This window comes from Athene cunicularia, assembly GCF_003259725.1.
Source record: "Athene cunicularia isolate RWA chromosome 2 unlocalized genomic scaffold, athCun1 chr2_part1, whole genome shotgun sequence".
NCBI lineage: Eukaryota > Metazoa > Chordata > Aves > Strigiformes > Strigidae > Athene > Athene cunicularia.
In genome coordinates, this window is record NW_020799095.1 from 9403178 (window position 1) to 9427038 (window position 23861).

Here is a 23861-nt window from a genome sequence, read left to right on the forward strand (position 1 = left end):
TAATTGGAAAAAAAAAAATCACACAGAATATATGTGTTTAAAAGGAAAAAATGCAGTAAGACAACGTGATTTTTATATGTACTTAGATTTACTGCTGTCAGGCATAAATGTTTGAATAACACAAACCTGGGCAAGGAAGAAGTTGCTACAGTTCATAAAGAATAGGCTTCAACCAGAGAAGTCATATGCCCAGGGCTGGTAATATAAGACAATCTCAACATGAATTCCAGCATTTTTGTATTCTAAACTCTACAGTGATTTTTTAAACTTCATATTGATGGCTAGACCTACCTGGTAGACCGGGTGGTGTTTTCAGATATTTGCCATTAAAATGTTGAATTACTACTTCACATTTTTCTGTAGACTCCATTCTGGAAAAGAGAAGAGAGGGATGGGGGTAGAGGCAATACACATTACTAGGCTGTTATGAAAGTGCTCAGTCAGCAAAAACAAAAAGCAAAAGGAGAAAAAAGGACAAGCACAGAGAGAAATCTTCAAAGCTGTTCTTGCCCATTTCTGCAGAGAAACTGGTTGAGCTCATTATGGTACGGTGTGGCTTGCGAGGAGGATCTGCCACCCTCAAAGCCTGCAGCTGCACTCCCAGCTATGTGTGAGCTGCAGCAGTGTCAATGAGCAGTTCCCTTTTGGCTCCGGGGCATCTCCCTGAACAAGGACATTCTTTATGCTCTCACGAAAGGCAAAGGACGTGTTTCTACATTCCTTGTGCACCCAAAATAACTTCAAATGTCATGAAAAAAAATAAAAATACAGGATTTGGAAAAGAACCCAAAGGATTAAGCAACAATTATTAAGGATTGCAATGTTAAAAAAAAAATAACCTGCAAAGACAGACTGTATAGCAAAACAAACGACAACACATATATGCCTATCACAACATAAAGCCAAATTTTTAGTGAAGACAGTAGTTTATATGTAACACTGGCAGGAGAAATGCCTTACTGTTCATCTTATATGACCTCAAGATAACTTTCAGCATTGAGACATTAAAGCATTAACAGTGAACTGGTACATATATTACTGAAGAAACTGTAAACAATACAAAGCTACTAGTCAAATCCCAAACCACGGTCATACCACATCTGGGAATTCACCATTCTTTCAGGTCTTGTAAATTGACTGCACACTAGTCCAGAGAACAGTTGACTTTGCTATAGAGTGGATATAGAAACGTTAAAGAGAAAAATGGAAAGCTAATAAGAAAGCAAAAAGAAAAATCACACAACCTTTGTTTTTCTTAGAAAAATTGTCCTTATAAAACATGTTCAATGCTCCTTCAATACAGTTTACTTGCAGGTACTCTTTGCAAAATAACCCCACTGACATAAATATTGGTTCCTTCTCACCAGTCTAGATCTTTTTAAAATTCATTTATCCACTGCCCTTCCTGTCACATGGTTTTCAGAAAGAGTGGTTCATACAGAGCAGCAGTTTGTCTTCCAGGGTACAAGTCTGCCAGAATTCAAAGGGCCATCCCACCACTACCAAAAAAAAAAAAAAAAAAAAAAAAAAAAAAAAAAAAAAAAACCCTAATTGTCTAGTTAATTCTCTGAGCAAGTCAAAGACTTTTGTCAGTTTGTTTCAGGTGGAATCATTAAAAATTGTCCTTTCCAGGTGGTATCACTGCATATCATGTGGGCTGGGCCATTTCTACAAGCGCAAGGACAGCAACTTAGATTGTTCACTTTGGCTTCATTCAGATTTAACTAAGCGAATGTCTGCACTGAGCCTTTAGAGACTCTTGTCTCTGAAAGAATAAATGCAATAAAAGTCTGTTTTCTGTAGCTGCAGGCACTTGGTGTCAAACCATGTTATGTTGCATCATGCAGCAGTGACAATTTCATTTTAATACATGGGGTACATTTTAACAAGCCAAAGCAGTCCCTGCAAAGAATGCAATATATAAGCTGCCAAGTGAAAGAGACTCAGTGCACTTCATGCATTTTATGTGGGAAGAGAATAAAAGTGAAACCCATAGTGTTCTGGGATAAAAAAGCCATCATTCGAATAGCACTCGGCAAAAGAATGTGCACATTTTCTTCTCAAGTTTCACAATTAACGGCTCTCAAATGCCACTGCTAGCTATCTGTAATCTGGCACACGCTTCGCTTGAAACTGACACTGGCATTATCGACTCAGTTTGAAGAGGCAGCACAATAGACAAAGCTGACTACATGTTCCCTTCAGATATGTTGCTGAGTAACAACTATATCTATCCCTCTCCTCCCCTACCTGAGTCCCTGCCTGCTTCCTGCAGCATGAGCCTGTGGGACAGACCTTCCTCCCAGCCACACCGAGGCTGGCCAGGCAGCTGCTAACTCATCAGGACCCAGGGCCACCTACGGTATTAATTATAATTTACACTTGTCCATGATATATCTTTTTTAGAAATAACCCTTTCAAACTGTGTTCTTCAGGATGATTAGCTCACTGACTGACTGGAAAGAATGAGGGGTATAGAGCAACCAGATATATTACTGAAATTGTCTGATACTTGCCATCACAAGACCCCAGTTTAGTTTAGTTAAAACTCTGATCAACATCAACTACTTCAGTGGCAGTGTCTACGGCAGGTGCCCACTCATGAGCTGAACCTATCTGCACACATCAATTCAGACACTTCTCTTTCTCTTCTTGCTTGTTTTAGCTATAAAGACTAGCCATACCTGGGAAGAGGCCCAATAAAAATATACTTTTCTTTGGTCCACACTAATAAGTTCTACCTACTTTTTCTTCAAAAACTGTGGCACGGCTCTATTGTAGAATGTGTTTGGAAACTTGAGGGAGATGGACAAAATATGCTTTTTGACATTAATTTATTCTTCTTGTCCGAGATAGAAATGTTTCAAAGCGTTAGCTGAGACTGGTATTTAATAAAAATATAATTAACAGGAATGTTATATGTTCAAAATTAGCCTCCAGAGGACAGGTTTCCTACAAAAGAATGTCATCAGAGCACAGGTAAATTTAGGGGAAGAACACTCTAAAATCCGTTTTTTAGTGTTAGGGTTTTTTTTTTTTTTCATAATTGATAGAACAAAAATGTGGCAACTAACAATATTCTGGAGAAAAGATAAAGTCCTTAGATGGTCCAAAACCTTCTACTGAATATTCAGCTCTCATGCTAGAAAGGGAAGGACATCAGCTTCACATGGTAATAGAAATTAACTTCTGATCAGATCATTCATAAAGTACCATTTTCAAATTCCCTTCAACAGTATGTTTTTAGTGCTGATCCTAAGAGGATCTTAGATAATAATTCAAGTTTAAATGCAATTTGGATATAACTATAATGCATCTAAGTATAATTTTCAATGAGGAAATGCACTACAGGAAAAAATTATCAAAGCTATAGTCCATATTCGCATGATATTTCAAATGGCACAGATAATGATCTAAAACAATGAAACTAACAAAAGTATGAGAATTTCTTTTCCTCTGTGTCTACAAATCTCCAGGTTCTGGAAACTAAATTGCAAAGTTTCCAAATGAAATATGAGTAACTAGACTGTTTATGTTCTAATGCAATTGGAAATGATTTAAAAAAAAAAAAAAATCTGTAAAGAAAGACTGTTTTTATTTTCTTTTTCCTAGCCATAATTTGCAAATTTAAGATATTTCAGTATGATTAGTAAAAGAAGAAAGAAATTGGGGGGTTACTTAAGCAAGTATCATAACCAAATAACTTGATATTCACATCTTGCTATTAGATATTTATTTTAGATATTTTTTAAAATGTATGTTACTCTATCATAGTGTGGACCATAGTGGCTCCAAAGTAGTCATTGTATGTTGTTAGAAGTAACAGGGAACCTTTCCCATGAAGAAAAAAAAAGGGAAAAGGTGGTTTTTTTTTTTAAACTAAGATGCTTACACATGCTTATTATAAAGATTGATGCAGTATCAAGAAACAACTTAATAAAATTTATACACCAGGAATAACATGATGATTACATAATTATTACATGAGAAACATTCAGTACCATGTAATTACTAGTGCATGGTAAAATGTGGGTTTGGTTTACATACACCCTGTAGTCACTTTGCTTAAGAGTAATAATGTAAATGAGAATCAGGACTATATTTTTTATATCCAGAGTAAATATTTAAAGATTAAATTGTTACTACCACATTTATGTTATGATCAGCATATGAATATTGTTGTTTTCTTACAAGAGCAAGAAAAAAAAATCCGGAGAGGCAATAGTTCTTTCCTATTTAAGGCATTTTGCAAAGATGGAAGTAGGTAGGTAGTAGCAATATTATACAGTGGAGGATTCCAAATAACTGAGGCCATAGTTATAATACATAGGCAGAGCTCAATTTCTTTAGCGTATCAAAAGGATGACTAGAGGGGCAGTCTGACGGCAGTGCATAAGTACCTTTGTGGGGAGAATAAACTAGGTACTAAGTAGTTCTTTAATCTTGCGGAGAAAATTGTGACAAGTACCAGATAAATTTGAAAGAGAAATTAGGCAAAAACATTTAACTGCAAGGAAGATGAAACACTGGCACACATTAGATAGAAAAGAGATGGTTTTTCTTTTACTGGTTGATGTCTTCATATAACTTCTGAAAGCTGTATTTTAGTAAAAGACAAGTACTCTCTCATTATTAGGTAACTGTGAGTACTTCAACTGCCTGTGATATAAAAGAATTCAGGGAAAAAGATCGTCAGGTCTTTAATACTCTAAAGCTACAAGATCAGCATAAGGTTTCTTAGTACGTCCTTATGTTCTACTCCATCCTTCTATGGCAACATGTTCACTCATTTCTTTAATCTATTTTGCTAATTTAATTCCGGGTATTCTAAGACCCTGATATGGCTAAGACCTGTGATTTTCTTTTCTTCTGTAACTGACTTCGGCATCTTATGTCCCCAACTTCTCAGCTGGTAAGAGGTTGCTTCAAGATGTTTATGCTTTTTGGTTTGAATCCATTTTATGCTGGAAAAACTGTTCCCTTTGTCATTTACAGCCTAGGAAGAGATATTAATTTTGACAAGTTCTCGTCATCGCTCATAAACTATTAAATTATATCTTTTCCCAACATGTCTCGCCTGTATATTCTTCATGTTCAATCCTGTTTGCATGAACAACAAGAGGTTCCTTACTATCTCAGATGAATATACAAAATCTGCGGAAACCACTCCAGTGAGGACAGGACAGGTTCCTCTTCTCTGGAGATATGGTCTATACTGTACCTTGCAGCATGGTGACTGCTCAGAGCTGCCTGAGTATCTCTGCACAGAGCTATGGTGCTCTCCATAGAGAAACCTCTTTGTTTCAGAAGAAATACAATATAACTGACACCTACAGTATTCTGAAAAAACCTGAAGGATGCACAGCTTCCTTTGAGGAAAAAAACCATACAAATTAAAGGCTTGGCTCTCTCCTTTTGCTCCAGTGGAAACTGGAGCACACTCACTTCTACTCAAATCCTTCTATAAATGATAGAATAATGATCCTGTTGGGGCTCAAAATCTTGTTTCCCCTTTTCTTTTGCTCCCTTTCGGTTACAGAGTTGAATGCTGCTTCCAAAGACTAAATTTAAGACATGTAAAATGCAGACAAGCAGGAGATAAGTTTAATAAAAAACATATGAAGGCAGAGAAAAGCATCCCCTTGGAAGCTCCTCCAGAAAAACAAGGTAGGAAAAAGACAACAATGAAGCCCAAACTCTCAACAACAAAGTGGGTAAATGCCTCACAACAGACCCCCCAGCTCTGTAACAAAGGGACAGCACCATCTCCTTGGTATTTCCTTTTGCTCTGAGATGACACAGACAGCTAATTGAGAATCTTTTGTCTTTGGTCGTTTGCTGGGAAGAGCATCATAACATTCTTTTATGACAGTTTGTGTTGGACAAATTTTCTCATGTTACTGGAAAAGAATAGCATGAACACACAGTCATTTCCACCTAGACCCAGGCTGATTTATGCTACTGTCTTCGCAGTCTCAGGTTAAGTATTATACTGGTGCCCGCCAGCAGTGCAATACTTGACTGTCTGACTGTCAGCATTTCCATCATAAATTTCTGTTTTCAGAGGCTTATGACTTCGTTGTAAAATGTCGCTTGGGGGGTGAATCTTGCAAGGTCATTTTAAGTTACAAGACAGCAAACAAAATAAAAAAGTTAGAGGTTTCTAACTCTTTCTTTGCATTTTACCACTTAAAAGGACCTACAAAACACTTACTCCACTTTTCAGCTGAGTGTGGTACATGTATGCGTAGTATTATTAATATTACTGTATCTATAGGGAGGATACTTACATAGTACTTGAACGGTATTTTAATGTGCGGTGATAAATTGCAATTTTTATTTCATTGATTCGGTGATATTGGTAAGTGTCTCTCAAGGTATATCCCAATGCCTCCTTGCTCCCTTTTCCATGTCCCAAGGAGTTCTTCAATTAAACTCATGGTACTTTGGGCTTGGATGATGAAAATTGCTCAGCCAAATTATCTGATGGCTCCTAACTTCCCTTGTGCATCCTTCTTCACCTTTAAGGGCTTCACTCCATTTCATGTTATGAAGTCCAACTGATACTTGTCCTCAGATCCTGCCCCATCTGTCTCTCTCTGGAGTTTGCTGAAAGTGCAGCTCCATGCCTGACAATTTTCTTAGGGATATACTGAGTCTACCTAAATTGGGTCCAGGTTGCAATGTCAAATGGAAATGTGAAATCTCTCAAAGATACATTCTCCCACAGACCTCCCCAGCACCCTGCAATGATGAAGTGCGCCCCTTTCAGGAAGCCTTTCAAAGGAAATTTATCACCACAGGCATTGGAATATTTTACAGATATCACACAAAGTCTTTGGGGCATGATTGGGATTTCCAGTTTCATCTGAGATATCCAATTATAAAGCAATTTCCTGGGTAAGATGTAGGATGTGACTGATCATTCTTCCAACAGAAAGTAGGAATGATCCTCATAATATCTAAGCCTGCACTACCGTTCCAGATGATGGATTTCTTCAAGCTAAATTTTTAGCACCTTTTCAGCTGCCTTCAATTAAACCCTTGAATAAGGAAGAACAAAGCATTTTCCCTCTTCATAAATGCATCCTTAAACTGCCTGGGCGTTCTTTATCCCTTGATGCTGCTGACACTTCTCTGCCTCCTTGCATTTAGCAAAAGAGCACTGCTGCTTTGGTGCCTCTACGGTTGTTCTATTTCTTTATCTTCTCCCACCTTACCATCCAGAACTCACCCTTTACGGGCCTGTGGAAAGCCAGGTCTTCCAGCACATATAGTTATGTCTTCGTAAGTGAAAACACTTCTTCAGGATGAAGTTAAATATTTCCCTCCATGCTCTTAGCACCTTTTCCTATCCATCCAGTAATTCCAGCCTTCCTCAAAGACCTTCTCACTTTCTACCTCTGATCTGCTTTTTACTCACACAAACAACAACATTGCAAAACTGAAATCGTAAGAGATCAGTATTAGAATTATATCTCAAAAAAGGTCTTAAAATCTGGCTTCTGTGGCTTTTTTTTTTTTTTAGGATGAAGGACTATGCTTTTGTTCTAAGCTCTGAGTAATCCACTTATACTTTTTAAATGAAAGTTCAGGTGCTGAAGTCATTAGATGACTCTCAGCAATGGGGATTTAAAGGAAACATCTACAATCCTAAATCTCGTGATGAAATCCTGTATGAGGGCAACACTGCGTCATTCCCTCTTTCAACATGCAATCTTACAACAGACTGAACTCAAAGCTTCTCATCTGCCTCCTTTCCCAATTCCTTACTTAGTAAGTATTTCTTTCCCCTCCTCCTCCTCCTAATTTCTCTTTCTGCTCTGTGATAGGCTGTGTTTAGTTCCAGCTTCTGCTTGCCAGTGTCAGCAGAAACCCACACTGCCAAACGACAACAGCAACATGAGCCCTGTAGAATGCCAGTTCCCATGGAGAGCCTGGAGCCAGGTAGCATGGGTTTGAAATACAAAACACAGGCCAGGGGCAAGGCAGAGGTGGTTGTCCAGAAGTTACAGCAATTTGCTTTCAACTGGATGGACTTCTGTGGAGCCACAGTTGGAGTCTGAAGTTTCCCTTCTCTGGCCCCTTTCTCATAACTCTCTTCCTCAAAATCTCCCCTGGGGCATACCTAGGCACAGTTGGGTTCAAGCCACAGTGAAATGCTCTGGAAAGTTTCAAGAAAATCCATTCAGTTGCTTTTGAGGGATGCAAAAGAGAGGAAATGCTTTCACAGCTTAAAAAAGAGAGCTAGCTTTGTACATGCGTACTTTAAAGGAGGCTGAACTCCAACATGCCCAGACATTAGCAGATAATTTTGATCCAAGAACATTCGAAGTTACCCAGGTTATAAATGATTAAGTAGCCACCTGCAGTACTATAAAACTGCTAATCATACCCATTTAAGAGAAAAATCTGACAATAGCTGTCTACTGTAAGTCTTCTGATTGCTTTTTGAATATACTTATTTTGAGATCGAGTATTCACATAATTGGGCAGAATCAAAAAGTAATTTTCATCATCATAGAGCTTAATTAATAACTTTGAAACATTTTCAAAATTGCATCATTTTAGTGTATGCAAAGTTAACTTTTTCTCCTGTGCTTCTGTGGCCCAGTTAAGAGCTATGCTAAGCAGCATGGCACATTCCACAAGCAGGCAAGATAACTCAGATAAAAGGCCCCAGGTCAGAATGTGTAATAGCCAGGATCACTACACGGGTTGCTGTCTGAACTTATGAAATCTTATCTGGACTGAAATATATCTGCTATCCTCTACCTGTACTGCATTTATACCCACTCAGCCTGTGCTCACACTGTAGTGTGCTCACACTAGAATGAAACATTCATGAGTACAAGCAAAGCTAAACAAATTAATCTATTTGGATTGACATGCAGGAAAAGATACCAAATAGCACTTTATTACAAAGAGAAGGTCGGGTGGTCATGTAATTAAATCCTGTATTGATAGTTCTGCAAAGACAAGAGTCAGCATTCAATGATAATTTTAAATTCCTGGATTAACTCTGGCCACATTCAAGTCAATGGGAGACCGGCTGTATACTTTGATAGTGCCAAGGTTTTACCCCTCTGTTGTTTGCATGGCGAATTACACAAACCTCATGTTAGATCACTAAAGGTTTCTTGAAATATGTTAATTAAATACATTTCCACAAACAAAGTCAATTTTTTAAAATGCAAGTTTACCTGTGAGTTACACTAATCTTTATTTGGTGAGCAAGAAAAATTCATGTTGTTATCTGCAAGAATGCATAAGGAACAGTCATCTTTCGGCATAAATGTTTTCCCTTTTTCCTTTTGAATTCAGACAATATCATCTTAACATTCTTCGCGCATGATGATCTTTCACATCAAGGACAAAGGTAACACTACAATGTCACTTATCTTGCAAGCTACCTTTTTATCATACAGTACCCCAATTCACTCAGTGGTGTTATGACACTAACAGAAGTGCCATGATATACCAAGATATTTCAAAGACATTCACAAGATGACTAAGTCATTTTGCCTCCTCTACAAAGCACAATGTTATGAATATTCTGTAGAAACAATGATCTGGGATTTTTTTCCTTTTCTTTTGAAGCAGAAGACTGATTTACAGCACAATTGCAAATCTGTCTTCTTATTTGCTTTTTCAATACCTTTCTATATATAGCTCTCTATTCCTTGGCTTTTCAAAAGAAAACTATTTGATTTAAGAATGTTTCAAGCTGAAGAGAATCAACGTAAATATTCTCTGAGAGTAAACATGGAAACTTGTCTATCTGTACTGACAATGAAGTACATGGTAATAATATGTTGCCCATTCTGTCTAAAATATCTGACTGCTCCAACAGGGCTTGTTATATGCAAATATTTCTTCTCAAGTTCTTCTCACAGGCCTGAGTTCCCTGCAGCTTTCAAGGAAGCTGTGCTGTGACTCTTCAGTTATAGTTCCTCGCCTTTGCTCTTCCAACTGCTAAATTTACTTTTCCCTGTTGCAAAATCTTTGCTAAACATTTCAACAGTTTCTTCACCAAGTGTGTGCTTTTGGCTGTAGGACATTTGTTATTATCCAAGCTTGATACTCCATGGATAGCTCACTATTCCTAGTTACTTTTATTTACACATACATACACACAATGAACTATTTATTAGAGCAATGAAACGGACATCCTTCTGCAAGGTGCTGCTCTGCATTTTCCATAGCTATAAGGTTTCAGAGTTATGGAATAGGCAGCATTTGCAAAGGACCAAAGCCAAAAAATGTGCATGAATCAGAAAAGAGTAAAGGTTTCACCTGGCAAAGCCGACTCCTCTGCTGACTCCATTAGCATCTCTTAATATTCTGGTGGAAATGACATGTCCAAAGGGTTTCAGCATATTCTCCAGTTCCTGCTCATCCATGGAAACGGGTAAATTTGAGATGTATAGATTTGTGGGATCTTGCTCTTGTTGCTATGACAAAATAAGAGAAATATCCTCAGTTAGGCTTAGCACAATAGAATAGCTTATGGCTCATACAACAAGGGCTACTCAAAATAGGACCAAGCCAAGAATTTATAGCTGCATTAGAAGCAAAGCTGGGCAATCTGTTCATGACGGCAACATATTTGCCAAATTTCTGCAAACTCTCATGCATGTGCTTAATTCTGTGCATGACTGCTCTTACTGAACTCAGTGACACTACTCATTTATAGAAAATTACTCTCATGCACAAGTGTTCTCGGGTTTGTGTCCTAATTTAGCAAACAGATTGTGAAGAAAACATGATTTCCACAAATGTGCTCACTGTTAACATAAATATAGAAAGAAAACTCAACACATGTTTTAAGCAGATGTGCTTTTCAGCCTGCAGACTTCCCATTCAACCTGTTCATCATGAGCAAGGTTGGTTGAAAACACAGAGCACTTTCCATAGTATTATTTCCTTTTTTTTCTCCTCATCAGAAATGTCTTGGTTGATAATGTGCAACAAGACCTAACTGGGTGGGGGGGAGGTTCTGCAGTTCTATCTAAGGTCCTAGTGAGACAGGTCACATGTTTATTCTCAGACTGAATTAAAATATCTTATAAAATTAAAGTCTGTAGTATGAATAATTGAGAAAATAAATTTTAAGATAGCTTTCTCATTCTATTTCAGATTTTCAAGCTAAACTTCCATTTTGGCAACCATTCCAACTTCTATTCTTGCTTGCTAAACTACTGCAAAGAAACATGAAAGAGGCAGAGATGCCATATGTAAAACAAGTGTATTAAAGCAGTAAATAAAAACCTTGTCTACAGACAACCAGGCCTTGACTACATTAAATCAATTTAGTTAAGCCCTTGCAAATTTTCATGGCTCTGGTTCCATTTTCATTGGTATGAGCTTTACATAATATCTGATCACCTGTCAGTAGAAGCCTGATTTGGATCAGGCATGCCTACATAATTTTACCTAATGCTTAATAACCAAAAATATAAGATACAATCTCTATGCCATGCAGTAAGCCAGACAATACCTTACCTGACAAAGTCTTCTGAGACAGATTTTTGGATTCTTTTTCATTACACATTTAATGGGCAGAATTAATTTGTACTTACTCAACACTGAGATTTATATGACAAGAGCATTACCTTTTTTTTTTTAGTACCACAACCTTACACTGAAGAAATTACACACAGTCTTGCAGCCATCTGCCCTGGTTTAACTAAACTAGTTTCAAATTACACTGTATTAAAATCAGTGCAGATATGTCTTGTCAAACACAAAGAATCACACATCCTATTTCTAGAAGATGTATGAAGACAGGACAGAACCAAGATGTCTGCTCTATCACTGCCTTGCACATTCAAGGCCTTGAAAATGGAAGAAGAAGTCGTTTCTAGCTGTGATTCACACGCTCCATCTTTGCAGGAACAAGAATGACTAAGCAAAGTCTAGCACAGCTAAATACCAGACTCAGAAGCCAAAGAGTTTTCAGCTTCCCTTACCCCAGGCTCCAGGGAAATTTTAGCCCTTTTGGATGAGAAGAAAAGCTGCAAATGGATACTCCAAAGGGTCCAAAATCAGAAGGCGTGTAATACTGTTTTACTGCATAATTTGGATTCTGACCTAAGAGCTGTGAACACTTGCCTTTGGACATACTGCTTAATGCTCACTGAGTTCTAGCTTTGCATCTACAGACCTATTACCCCACTAAACAACACATTTCCGCAGAGGTTGAATTCACCGCTATTTTACTAAACAAAAATAAACGAACAAAGCAGTTACATTTTCAAGCTGCTGTCCACAAAAATATACACAGTTCTTACCACACCTTATAGTAAAGGGCAGAGAGAGGAAAGCCACACACACATGAACAAACTTACTGCAAATTTAAGTTACAAACCCCAAATCTAGAGAAACATTCTTTCTCTTTCCAGTCATCTTTCCCTGCATCACCTTCCTTTGTCTTACTTCAGTTTACATCCATACAGATCCAAAAGCTAGCTCCTCTCCAATAGCCAAAAGATATTAGTGAGGGGTCAGAACTGGTACAGTATCAATGCAAGGAAAATCATGCAAACAGTCCTGGAGAAAAGGTAGGCAAGAAAAGAGAGGAATACAAGCTTCAGATCACACTTTTAGCTTTGGGAAAAACAAACAAAAACCCCAATACATTCTTTCTCCTTTATTTTTTTCGACATTTTTCCCCTTTTCTGTGTGCAAACTATTTATTGCTTGTTACTTTTTTTGTTTGTTTGTTTTTCACCCACACAAGCCACAGAAAAAAATGAAAGATAAAGGAGTTAGGAAGCATCTTCATTGTTATTAGGTACTTTGAAAATGTGAGCAATGGATGCAGTTAAGGCAGAGACATTATAGAAACAAATCAAAGTAGAAACATTTGCAATTTCAATAGGCACAGTTTTTCCCAAATAATCACATTGTTATGCAAACTTCTACCCACTGATTGGTTAAGGACTTTGATTAATCAACCAATCAGTGCTCAGGGACTGACATGCCTTGCCAATATTTAGAAAAAAAATGCAGATGAGCTCCCCATAGCCAAAGGACAGACTAATAAGAAAAAAGTGAAGTTATGCATCAGTAACTGCACAACAGCCTTTGCTTTCACTGAAGCCCACAGAATATTAAAATGAGAACTTCTGTTTCGACTACTCAGTTTTCAAGCTGCGGAAAACAAATAAATAAGAACCGCCGCCAACGTGTCTCACTTCTGGAGTAGGAACACATAAGCCTTTTAACCATGTTAGAGATTAAATGCCATTGTTTTAAATATCCGTGGAAAGTTTAGCTATACTCTGAGGATGAATGAAAGACTAGCAGACCATAGTTACTCTCTCACAAGGATTTACCAAGCCTATCTTTTATCAACATGATAAAGAAGAGCTGCAAGCAGAGAGAGACAGATGAGACGACTCATGCTACCTCCACAACGCAAGTGTTTTCTAAGAAAGGAAAAAATTCCACATTATTTTTCCTTACTATACAAATATAACATTTAGAGAAATACCCCTTTCTCTTACAGAAAAATAACAGCCCACAGAAGACATATCTCACAACACAAACTGAAATAAGATGAAATACCTTCCCAGCAACAAAGCCTGGAGCTGATCAGGCTTCATGGGAGCGGTGCAGAGCCCGACTGCCCTGCCACAGCGTAGCCAGACTCCACAGCCACCTACCCTCACAAGCCCGGCTCCCCCTTCCCAACCTCTGGCACCGGGGCACTTTGTGATTTGATTCAGTTGTGCAGAGATCCCCTCTGCAGCATGGAGGTGCTGACACATGCTCCTTGTTTTGCCCGAGCCTTTTCATCTCAGATTCCCCAAGCTCCTGCGTGACATACTCGCTTCCTTGGCCCAGTGTAACTGCTGAGCTTTTCAGTGTCCAAGGCAGGCATCCTACTGTTCAAAATGTGTCTATTTGTTGACAAGATGAGCCTAACCAGAACCTTAAGTCCAAGCACCCTGTAAACTACTAGCCTTTCATAATCCTAACTAGTTGACAGTTAGGTTTATGCCTTCAGTGAAGGATCACATCCCAAGGTTACATGACTGGTGGTGACAGTGGTATCTGGATCCACAGTGTGGCCCAGGCTCCCTCTTGTTCATTTAATTCTTTCTGTGGCTTTTCACTAGGCATTAAAAAATGCTACTTCCCACCTTGGGATGCTAAAATCCCATTTATTATTGTGTCCTGTTTCAAACTGGACTGACTGAGCAGTCATCAATGAGAGAGCTGAAAGTCATTTGTGTGATACAGCCACTTCAGAACTGTGTTACCCTCTTAGGCCCCCAATATATTAGACAGGAACAGAAGGGGTGGGGCGGCAGAAAGCTACATGCTCCTCACAAACACTTCCAACAGCACCATGCCTCGGATGCTCCATAGCTGCCAACTTAAGAGCCACATCATCAGGGCCACCAGCCAAGCAGAGCCCCTGCTGCCACCTGGGCTTTGCAGTCCCTGTCCTGCCTCCCCCTCCAGACCACACCAGAGACACCAAGCAGCAGGAGAACTACACATCTGTTGACACAGTCTTCCCAGAGCACAGCGGCCTCTCAGGTTTAATCCCCCAGGTGTGAGAAGGGTCACCCCAGGGGGACCAGGGCTGGCTGCTGCAGCTGGCTGCTTCTCCAGGGGCTCAGAGGAGGAGTGGGCTGCTGGGAGTGGTGGAGGGCTTGCCACAGTGCCTTTCCCAGACCCTCTGTGCCAAACACAGCTCATTAACGGGTACAAGAGCAGGCCAAGTTGCTCCTTCTCGAAGGGAGCAGGAAGGCAGCTGTGGAGCCTGCTGTGTGTACCAGCTGCAAAAGCATCATGCTCAAGGCATTCAAACTTGCAAGCGCAGTCTCAAGGCACTGCCAAAAGCCTGCTTCTGGCCGTCCTTGCTGAAGTTCATTTTACCCAAGATCTTCCATCTGACAGCCCAGAGAGGGTCACATTTTCCAAGTACAGCTTACACTTGCACTGCAGCCCCAGAGAAACAGGGGTGAACTCATCCAGTCACCCCCATCCTCTGAAATCCTGACACAGCCTCACACCCTAGACTGAGCTCATTCTGGGGTCCTGGTGTGGGCTGGTCTGCGTGGATACATGGCATGCCACAGAATCGGCCAACAAAAAAAAAAAAAAAATTAAGCCAATTGAAACTATTCTCCAGACCAGTGTCAGGGCTTTTTGCAACTCCCACCCCAGCCTGCTTCACCATCGTGGTAGCCCAAATACCTCAGTTGCTCTGGTCTGTGGGCTCCAGGGGCATTAGCTGCATGTATATATTGCAGTTAGGCCATTTTGGCTGGGGGGTATACTTGACAGACACTCCCAAACTGGTCAAAACCACAGCTAGGAAGGTTTAAAATTGTGAATACTGCAAACTAACATAAGACCTAAATGAAGTTTTTGATTAGCTCAGAGCATTTTCAGCATTCAGCAGCAGGCATCCTGCTACAGCTCTCTGGAGTTCAGCAGTCAGGAGCAGTTGTACCGGGGAAACAGCCAGAAATTTTGTCACTGCCTTTTAGCAAGAACTGGGCCAGTCACTCAGCTCCCAAGGCCTGTGCCAAGGAGGCAAAAGAAGTTTATAATGTAGAGGATTTGAAAGACACTACACCAACAGCATCTGAAACGGATAAAATCCAGCGGAGGGCGTGCTGCAACTCAAAGTTTGCTGGTTGCTTTGTCGGACCCTCCCAGCCACTTCTGACAGAAAGGGCAACTCTCAGATGGGATTTTCCCTCCCAACTTGAGATAATCTTTGGAACCGATGCATGAAAAGCTGAAAGAACAATTCCTGCTGGTGCAAGAAGAAGCTGAGCCTCTTTACATAGTACATTTAGTAATGCATGCTTTAAAGACACATGTGTAGGGAGGGGTGGGCAGTTTTTGGATACGTCATTTTTTTCCCAAAAGGAACTCAAACTTCCTGTAACTCAGTAGGGCTGGAAACCAAGTGTGTTTGGTTTATCTGGGAACTCTGTGTACCATTTTTTTTTATTCAACCTAAATTATTTTTCCATAGAACAGCTTGCTCATGGAAGTTAAGCGCTGATTATTAGTTCAAATGTTTCCTTTTTTCATCTTCTAATTTTATTCTGGGAATATAACTTTGTATGTGGATCAATATGAGATTCTGAACTCCTCTTTTTAAAGATATAATCAATATTTGTATTAATGGATCATATACTTTTCTTGTCTTTAATAAATTGAGACTTCATCATATTAACATTGACACAGATCAATATTACAGTTCACTTTTAGAAGCATGGTCCTGTCCTTCTGAACATTTTAGACAAAGCTTCAAATCACCCTCAATTAGTTCATCTCTACCTAATGTCCATCTTCAGGCTATGTATGTAACTTCTTCTCTCCTTTAAAGATCTAGGTTGAACTTCTGACTCCCCTCAACATAAAAATAGTTATGCCTTTAATGGAAAAAGTCATTTATGTGGAACCACTTATATGAAAACAGATAATTTTTATGGAAACACTTATATGCCATTTCATAAATTTTCCAGTGTTTCCTCTGTATTTTGAAAACTGTAGTTGTACCATAGCATCAGTCTCATCTTCTGTTTATTAGATTACTTCTAAACTGGATTCTATACAAGTACTGAACTTAAATGAAATTTAGAGGAAGCATGTAATACTTTCAGTAGATTCACATTCAATATCTCTTCCTGTTGTTTTATTATTTAATATTTACTTTTTAAGTACTGCAGATCATGAGAACTTTCCGGGACATCTGAAACAGACATTCATTTGAAAGCAGATTTGATATGCATTTGATTGGATTCACACACCAAAAACGTGAATTGAAAGATTTTTTCCTCCAGTCTTCTATTGTTTCTCCATTTATTCCTGCTGCTTTTTCACATTAATGTGGCATATTTTTGCACACATGTAAAAGATACCCAGTTTTAAGACATAGTAAGCTACTGAATTTATAATTCAGGTGTTTAACTTCAGATCTAGTATCTAATGTCTGCAAGTAATATTTAGAAAAGTTCTCTCTTCACTGACATATATCCAAGCATGGCAGGATGCTCCTAACTTTGTTATCACAGTTAGATATGATGAATATGGACTGGTGGTGTGAAAGTTAAAAGAAAGTCACCCCAAACTCCACGATCTCCTGGTATCAGAGAAGCGATGGCACGAAACCCTTTTTCTCCTTCTTAGCGGGGCTGGGAGAGAAGGGTTCTGTGCAGTGCTTGGGGACTGGGATCTTGCCCGCATATGCCCGTGTGGCACCTTTCGAATCAATGAAGGTCCACTGATTTGAATTAAGTGAGAGTAGCCCTCCTTTAGAGATTTTTCACATTACTGCTTCTTTAATAAAAAGAAGGAATAAACAAACTAACAAACCCACGAGTCACTTGCTATAGTAGAGGTTCAGACTATATAGCCTTTCAGAATTGTTAATGACATATTTTGAGCCATCACTGTAGTAACATGAGGTGAACAGAATGAATCTAGTGCAGCTGCCAGGGTTCCCTTTGACTTTTTACTGGCCTATTTGCTTCCCTTTATGTGGGCACATTTTTAAGAGTTTAGACAGCTAAATCAATGGCCAGTTAACTATTGATCCTTGGCTGGTTTTACTCTCTTGTTGAGCAGCACACCAAAAGGCTTACAAGAGTGTAAAAAAAGCCTAAACTTTACATGGATTTTATTAGTGCACTAAGTACCAATAATCCAATACAGTAGAAGGAAACTGGCAGAAGTGATGCTGGTTGCCTTGTCAAGAGTCCTTCCAAAGCTCTTTGCAGCAGGCACTGCTGGCAGCACTAGCTATCTCCTCAACCAAGACTGTGTCTAAACACTGAAGTTTTCGGAGGGCAAGTACTGAAGAGCAGAGGACATTGGGGTATTCAAAGCAGCTTGTTTTGTCTTGGATACAAAAACAATCTGTGTATTGTTTCACAGTCTGCGAAAGGCTCCAATATGTAAAAATTTAACATCCTGAGATGTTAAATCTCCCTTTCATCCTGATACATCTACTTCACAGTAGTCACTGTGCCTTTTTAGACTGAGTGCTGACTATGTTTCTTAAATTATCTTTCTTCTGTACCCAACGCTATCCAACCTTTATATTACAATGGTTCAAGACTCATTAGCAATGTGGTTTTTCCACAGCACTGCAGCAGATTCAGCCTCAGCATAATTATGCAAATATTGTACTGCAATAATTAAGTCAAATCCATCAAACTTTATAAATATACTTAAAACTAAACCTGTAGCATGCGCTTTCCGTATAAGCTTGATTGTCAACAAGTCATGTTAAAAGCCTGTTAATGACAAGGATACTTTCTGAAAAGACACAGTGGTTCTGCACATGAACACAGAAAACACTCATAAGTGCTATTCTGAAGAAAACCATTTTCCCAATGATTTTCAGAGGTATTTTATTGTTACTTGCATAAGTAACTTTAAGCACTTCTGAGCTTTATAATGACCCAGGAAAAGAAATCCTGCTATTAGAAACCTTTTGCCTGGGATCATCTAATCAGAAGAGAGAGAGATGATTCAGGCACACAGCCTTACTGTGCCATCACTGAAACAACTCTTCGCAGTTACTTCTTAAACACGGCATAAGCTAACATTTGCTCTACTGAATTTTGTCAAAAAATTGCAAACAAGCAGATTCCTAAAAACTATGACCTATGAAGAGAAAAAGAACAGAAGTATTGTAGGAAATTATTTGTCACAAATACCTGTATCAGCTCCACAGCAGAGTCTTATTTATAAGTACTGTTTTAATTAAAACCATGAACTTTAAAAAGAGTTCACAGTTTATATATGCTCATGATTTCTCCTCACTGTGCAAACTATCAGAGTGCTGTGCCGTGCTGTGTAAGCTGGACTCAGCTTTCTTTTAATTAAGTTTGCTCATGGACAGCACAGCATTTGCTAAAGCTAAATATTGCTGGAACCGAATTGTTATTGGTCCGTCCAGTACAGAGCTGCTGCAGAACCTTCCATCATGCATTTCATCTGCCAATGGTGATTTGATTTGCCCTTCGTCTTGTGTGACAAATATGGACTTGAGTCGCTATGGTCACCACTTTCAGAGCATCATATAAGATACATGGTACCTCCTTTTATTTCCACAAAATACAATCATAACCAGAACTATCACAGACTGATAAAACCCTCTATTTTTCATACTTCTGCCGTTACAAGGTGAGATTTTTAGAACTCCTTACTTCTTAGTTTTCCTAAAAACAAATTTGAAGAGTTTCCAACTTGCACAGTGCACTGCAGCCAACTGCAAAAAAAATTGTGTCACTCTGGTTTTGAAGGTGTTCAGTTGCCTCCATATTCTCTTTCACACTGTTTTAACAACTGCTTTGCTATTTATATTGCTGTTAAGTGAGAATCAATTAATTATCTCAGATTATCTGAAGGCTGTCTATAACAATTTCTGAAAATGCCATATAATCTCCTAGCCATAAACCTAAATCAGAAACTCACTGATGACCTCTGGAAGCAAAAGGTTGATTTGCAAGATGAGCTGCAGCCTAAGTTGAACACCTTACCTATTTATTTTGATTTGTTACTGACTGTGTCCTAGTGAACTTAAGACAGCATCTTATTGTATGTTAGACAACATTGCATTGAGTATGTTTATTTGCTTTATGCTATACAGGGTTAATGACATTCTGATTGATGTATATTTTCCAGGATTTTCTTACCAATGTTTAGACAGAAGTCGAATCTTTTGCCCCTGCACAGAGTCAACGAATCTTGCAGTTTAACTCCTACTATTCACATTCTCACTGAAATGTTTTACATGATACTGTCCCACAGAAAGGGTGCATTTGTAAGTGTGCATGTATATACTTATACAAACAGAGAAAGAAGAGGACACAGAAGAGATTATTTGTTTTACAGAGGACATAGCATGAAACCAGGCCACAGTATTAACTTTCCATTATCAATAATGGAAGAAAGAAAACTAATCCGAGCTAAAATGCTGTATATACTAAATCAGTAAAATTAAATTAACAGCTTAATTTAGAGCACTCTTAAAAAAATCTTAGAAATATGAACAAAACCCATCCCATTATCATGGACTCGTGATTATTTGGCATTTTGAAAAACATGATACACACAAATAGTAAGTATTTAGTAGCACTGCTTACTTTAGTTCTTATAAAAAGATCTGCAGTGCCAGTGACACTAATTAGTTGAAATGCAATTTTTTTTTAGTATGCAATATGTTCAGTGCAAAAATGTCCAATTGTAATACCATCTAAAAAAGAAACTTACAATTATTTTTGCTCTACTTAAAATCATAAAACACCCGAACACCTCACACAAACACAAGGAGTTTGAAGTTGGAACTCAGAGACTATAAAACTATTTCAAGAATTCTACAGTTCTCCTTTGCATAAGCTGAAATCTGGAAACTTGAAAGCTGGATTTATGTCCAAAGCAATGGAGACTCTAGAGTAAATGGGTAAAATTATTACAGGATTTCCAGATCTTCTTTTTTAGTACACATTTGTGAAGGTGGCAACTCTCAAGCCATGGTCTGGTGACTCCTGGAGCTGACCGCGCTGCGCTGAATGTCTGTGTTCTCATGAAGTAACACTGGACCAAAAGGATTACAAATGGTAGTGGAAGGAAACAAAGGGTTTTCTCCCTAATCAGTCTCAGGATACAATAATACCACACACTCAGTGCAGACAGAATCTGGCACTGTAGAGGACAAACTTGGGTTCCACAAGTGGTAGATTTAAAGCATTTAGATCAACCTATGGATTAACTCCTCCTATATACTTTGTGAAGACTGTGCCAGGTGTTAGAGCAGAGGTTGCATGTTGCTCCTCAAGCTCAGAAAAGGAAGCAGTAAGACTCTTTAAACGACAGGAATGTGGCAAAGGGAAGGGCTTTTCTATTTGATCTTCCAGTAGCTATAGGATGTTACAGAAAAGCAGCAGAGGCACAAATTACAGATGTTTTCATGCATGTATAACCTGTACTTGGCTGGGGTGGCCCTAGGACTTTCTGTCCACTATTTCTAGCAGCTGTTCTCCCTAAGGACTAAGTATTTGCTCTGTCATGGCTTGATCCTTCTGTAACTGAATTCTACAGCAAAAGTTTAATTGGTCTCACTTGGCAGTATCAGGATCTGTGCTTGGAAAATATTTTCAGAACTATATTCAGATTAATAAAGATGCCAAAAAACAAGTGGATGCATCTCTGACAATGATTATCATGCTTTTATTGTTTGACTTTATTATTTCCTTTCAAAGCTGCCAGCAAAATGAAGACAACATAGATTTGAAATGCTACATAGGCGCATGGGGTTAAATTATTATCAATATTGCGTCTATCTGTAGATCAATAGGAACTTATGTATTTCTCTTCAGAAGCTTCTCTAGGTTGGGGCTAAGTCAGGAAACTCAGACTTCTTCATTCAAAATTCAAAGCCTTAGCATTTAACTGTCTACACTTGCACTGGAAAAAAGAATGTAGCTATTAACAGTAGTAAATTATCCACACTAGGAAAGCATTAGAAGCTTTAAAAGGACTTTTTGGGACAGTATAATGCTTTTTAATATTTGACCTATTGACCCAAAGGCGTATTCAAGCAGTGCACAGATCCCATGTGATTGCTTGTGAAGAAAACTAAACACTTTCTTTTGTCATGTTTTACATTGCTTCCTATAAACCATAAATGAGTCAGAATTTTCTTGTCTGGGAATTCCTGTTGGGATAAAGGTTGAGGTCTACATAGCCTGAGTCCATACAAACTGCTAGAGAACAGTTATTTATCTTGATGCACATGCCAGAAATGGAAACCTACTAGTCCTTGAGGATGCATCAGTTTTCAGGGAGTCTGGATTCTTTTAACTACTACAGAAACTCAAGAAAAAAAAATCTACATAGATACCGCTTAAGGAAAACACCGCTTAAGGAAAACAAAATCCACCATAAAACATAGCCTTGACAGTTTTATTTTGAGAAATCTGTATTTAACACAGACAAAAATACCGTTCCCATTTAAGATCAGGCACAACTGACAAAACATACACTGCAGAAATACTTATACTTTTCCTAAATGCATCAGATATAAAAAAGCAACCAAGTCATGTTTCAAATGTGACAAGGGATGGTTATCGCTCAGAAGCACGACAGACACAGCAATACCACATTTTCCCCATGTGTGGAATTCCTGGTGCTAAGTCAGCAACTCCCAGAGGAGGGTTCGCAAAAAGGCCTTCAAATACTCAATTTCCACCGTCACAGATGGAAATGAGGAAATGGTATTAGTAAGTGAAGAAACTGAAACTTTGCTTTATTTAAAAAATAAGATATCAAAATAGAACAAAAAGGCAGGGCTGAATTGCTGTGATTATCACTGCTGAATCCCCTTAAACAGAAGCAGCTGAGCTGCCTATGCTCTCTGCAGTGCCCATCAGAGCAACTTTTGCTCCATGTGATGCGATTGCCCTTGTAAATGAAGTTGAGATTAGGGGCCAACATCAGGAAAGCAATGAAAAAGAGTTAATGATGGGACTAAAACCCTTCCTCTTTGCCAAATCAAGCAGGCATGGTCCCATGCTGTGCAGGCTGCAGTCCCAGCAGTGCTGGCACTGTCCCACAATGGTTTTGCTGCCAGAGAATCCACTGTCCCACAGTTGCAGTCAATGCCAAAAAGCAGAGCCTAGACAGCAGGTAGCCTGAGTGGGGACTAGGAGGTGTGGGACCCCCTCCCTTCCTGCTCTGCCTCAGCTAACCTGAGACTGTGACCAGCACCAGTGGAGCAGCAGAGGCTACAACTAATGAACAAGAAGAGCACAGCAATGACATGAGACAAATAAATAACCCATGGTGGCCACTGGACAAGCAGCAGAAGAGGAGACACCTCATCAGTCTCCAGATGGACAACACAGGGAAGAGGGGCCAGGCATCTGTCATTTCTCACAGCCTGCTTGGGAGAGGCAGATGAGCAAAGTGTCAAAGCTTCCCTTCCCTGACACTAAAAACTCAGTATCACCGTGGAAGAAAGCATTATTTAAAGGTATATTATGCTGTGTATAGACAGAAAATAGGGATCTCACTGGCACAATGCATTAGCTAGAGGTTTGGAAAAAGCCAGGGGAGAGTAGTAGACACTCCTACAACTCTGTATTATTGGGGGATAGGGAGAGCAGTAAGAGAAACATGGTTCTCTGGCCAGCTGATGAAAGCAGAGAGGAGAGGGAATTTGACTGTGCTTTTCCATCTACAAAGAACATAGCGTTTGCGCAAGATGTGGGGCAGCGAACCAGAAGGGAGTCCATGAACTCTCTTACTTTCCAAAACCAAGGAAAGCGTGAGTTCTTCATGACATTTTTCCCACAAACCGTTCATTAGTTCCTTCTGCCTTTCATATCAGCTAGAAGAGTGCAGTTTTCTGAGCAGTGAATGCTGACTCAAGTTTTCCAAGCCAATGAATGTTTCCAGTTGCATATTCACATAGAAAATACCAAAGTCAACCATTTTCTGCAGAAAGAAGCAGAAAACCACTCTGAGATTATAAGTATAGCAAGGTGGACAACATGGCCAGTTCTATCCACCTACTAAGGATCAAGAGAGAACTACAAAGCAAATTTTGTTGAGCCATGAGGAGCTATAACCTGTTCCTACAGTAGAGAGAAAAAAGAATTTCCCTCTGCTCAAGAAACTAATGTTCTTGTGGCAGAAATTAGAGCTTCAAGAAGGCCATTAAGGAAAGTTGTCTCACATTTGAAATGAAGTAACGGATGCAGTTGTCTGCAGTCAGCTGGTGAGACAAAGCAGAAGTGGGATTGAATGATACTACAAGTTGAAATTTAAGACAGAGCATAATGCTTGAACCCAAGTACCTGTGAACAGGC

At 39.1% G+C, this 23861-nt stretch overlaps 1 protein-coding gene across 1 annotated transcript in view; it reads right to left on the reverse strand.

Moving 5' to 3' along the window:
* RBMS3 (RNA binding motif single stranded interacting protein 3) overlaps positions 1-23861 on the reverse strand; it is a 593296-nt gene that overhangs the window by 135349 nt on the left and 434086 nt on the right. The window contains 2 exon segments of the mRNA XM_026842748.1: positions 292-371; positions 10297-10454. Coding sequence (XP_026698549.1) covers positions 292-371; positions 10297-10454 — 238 coding nt within the window.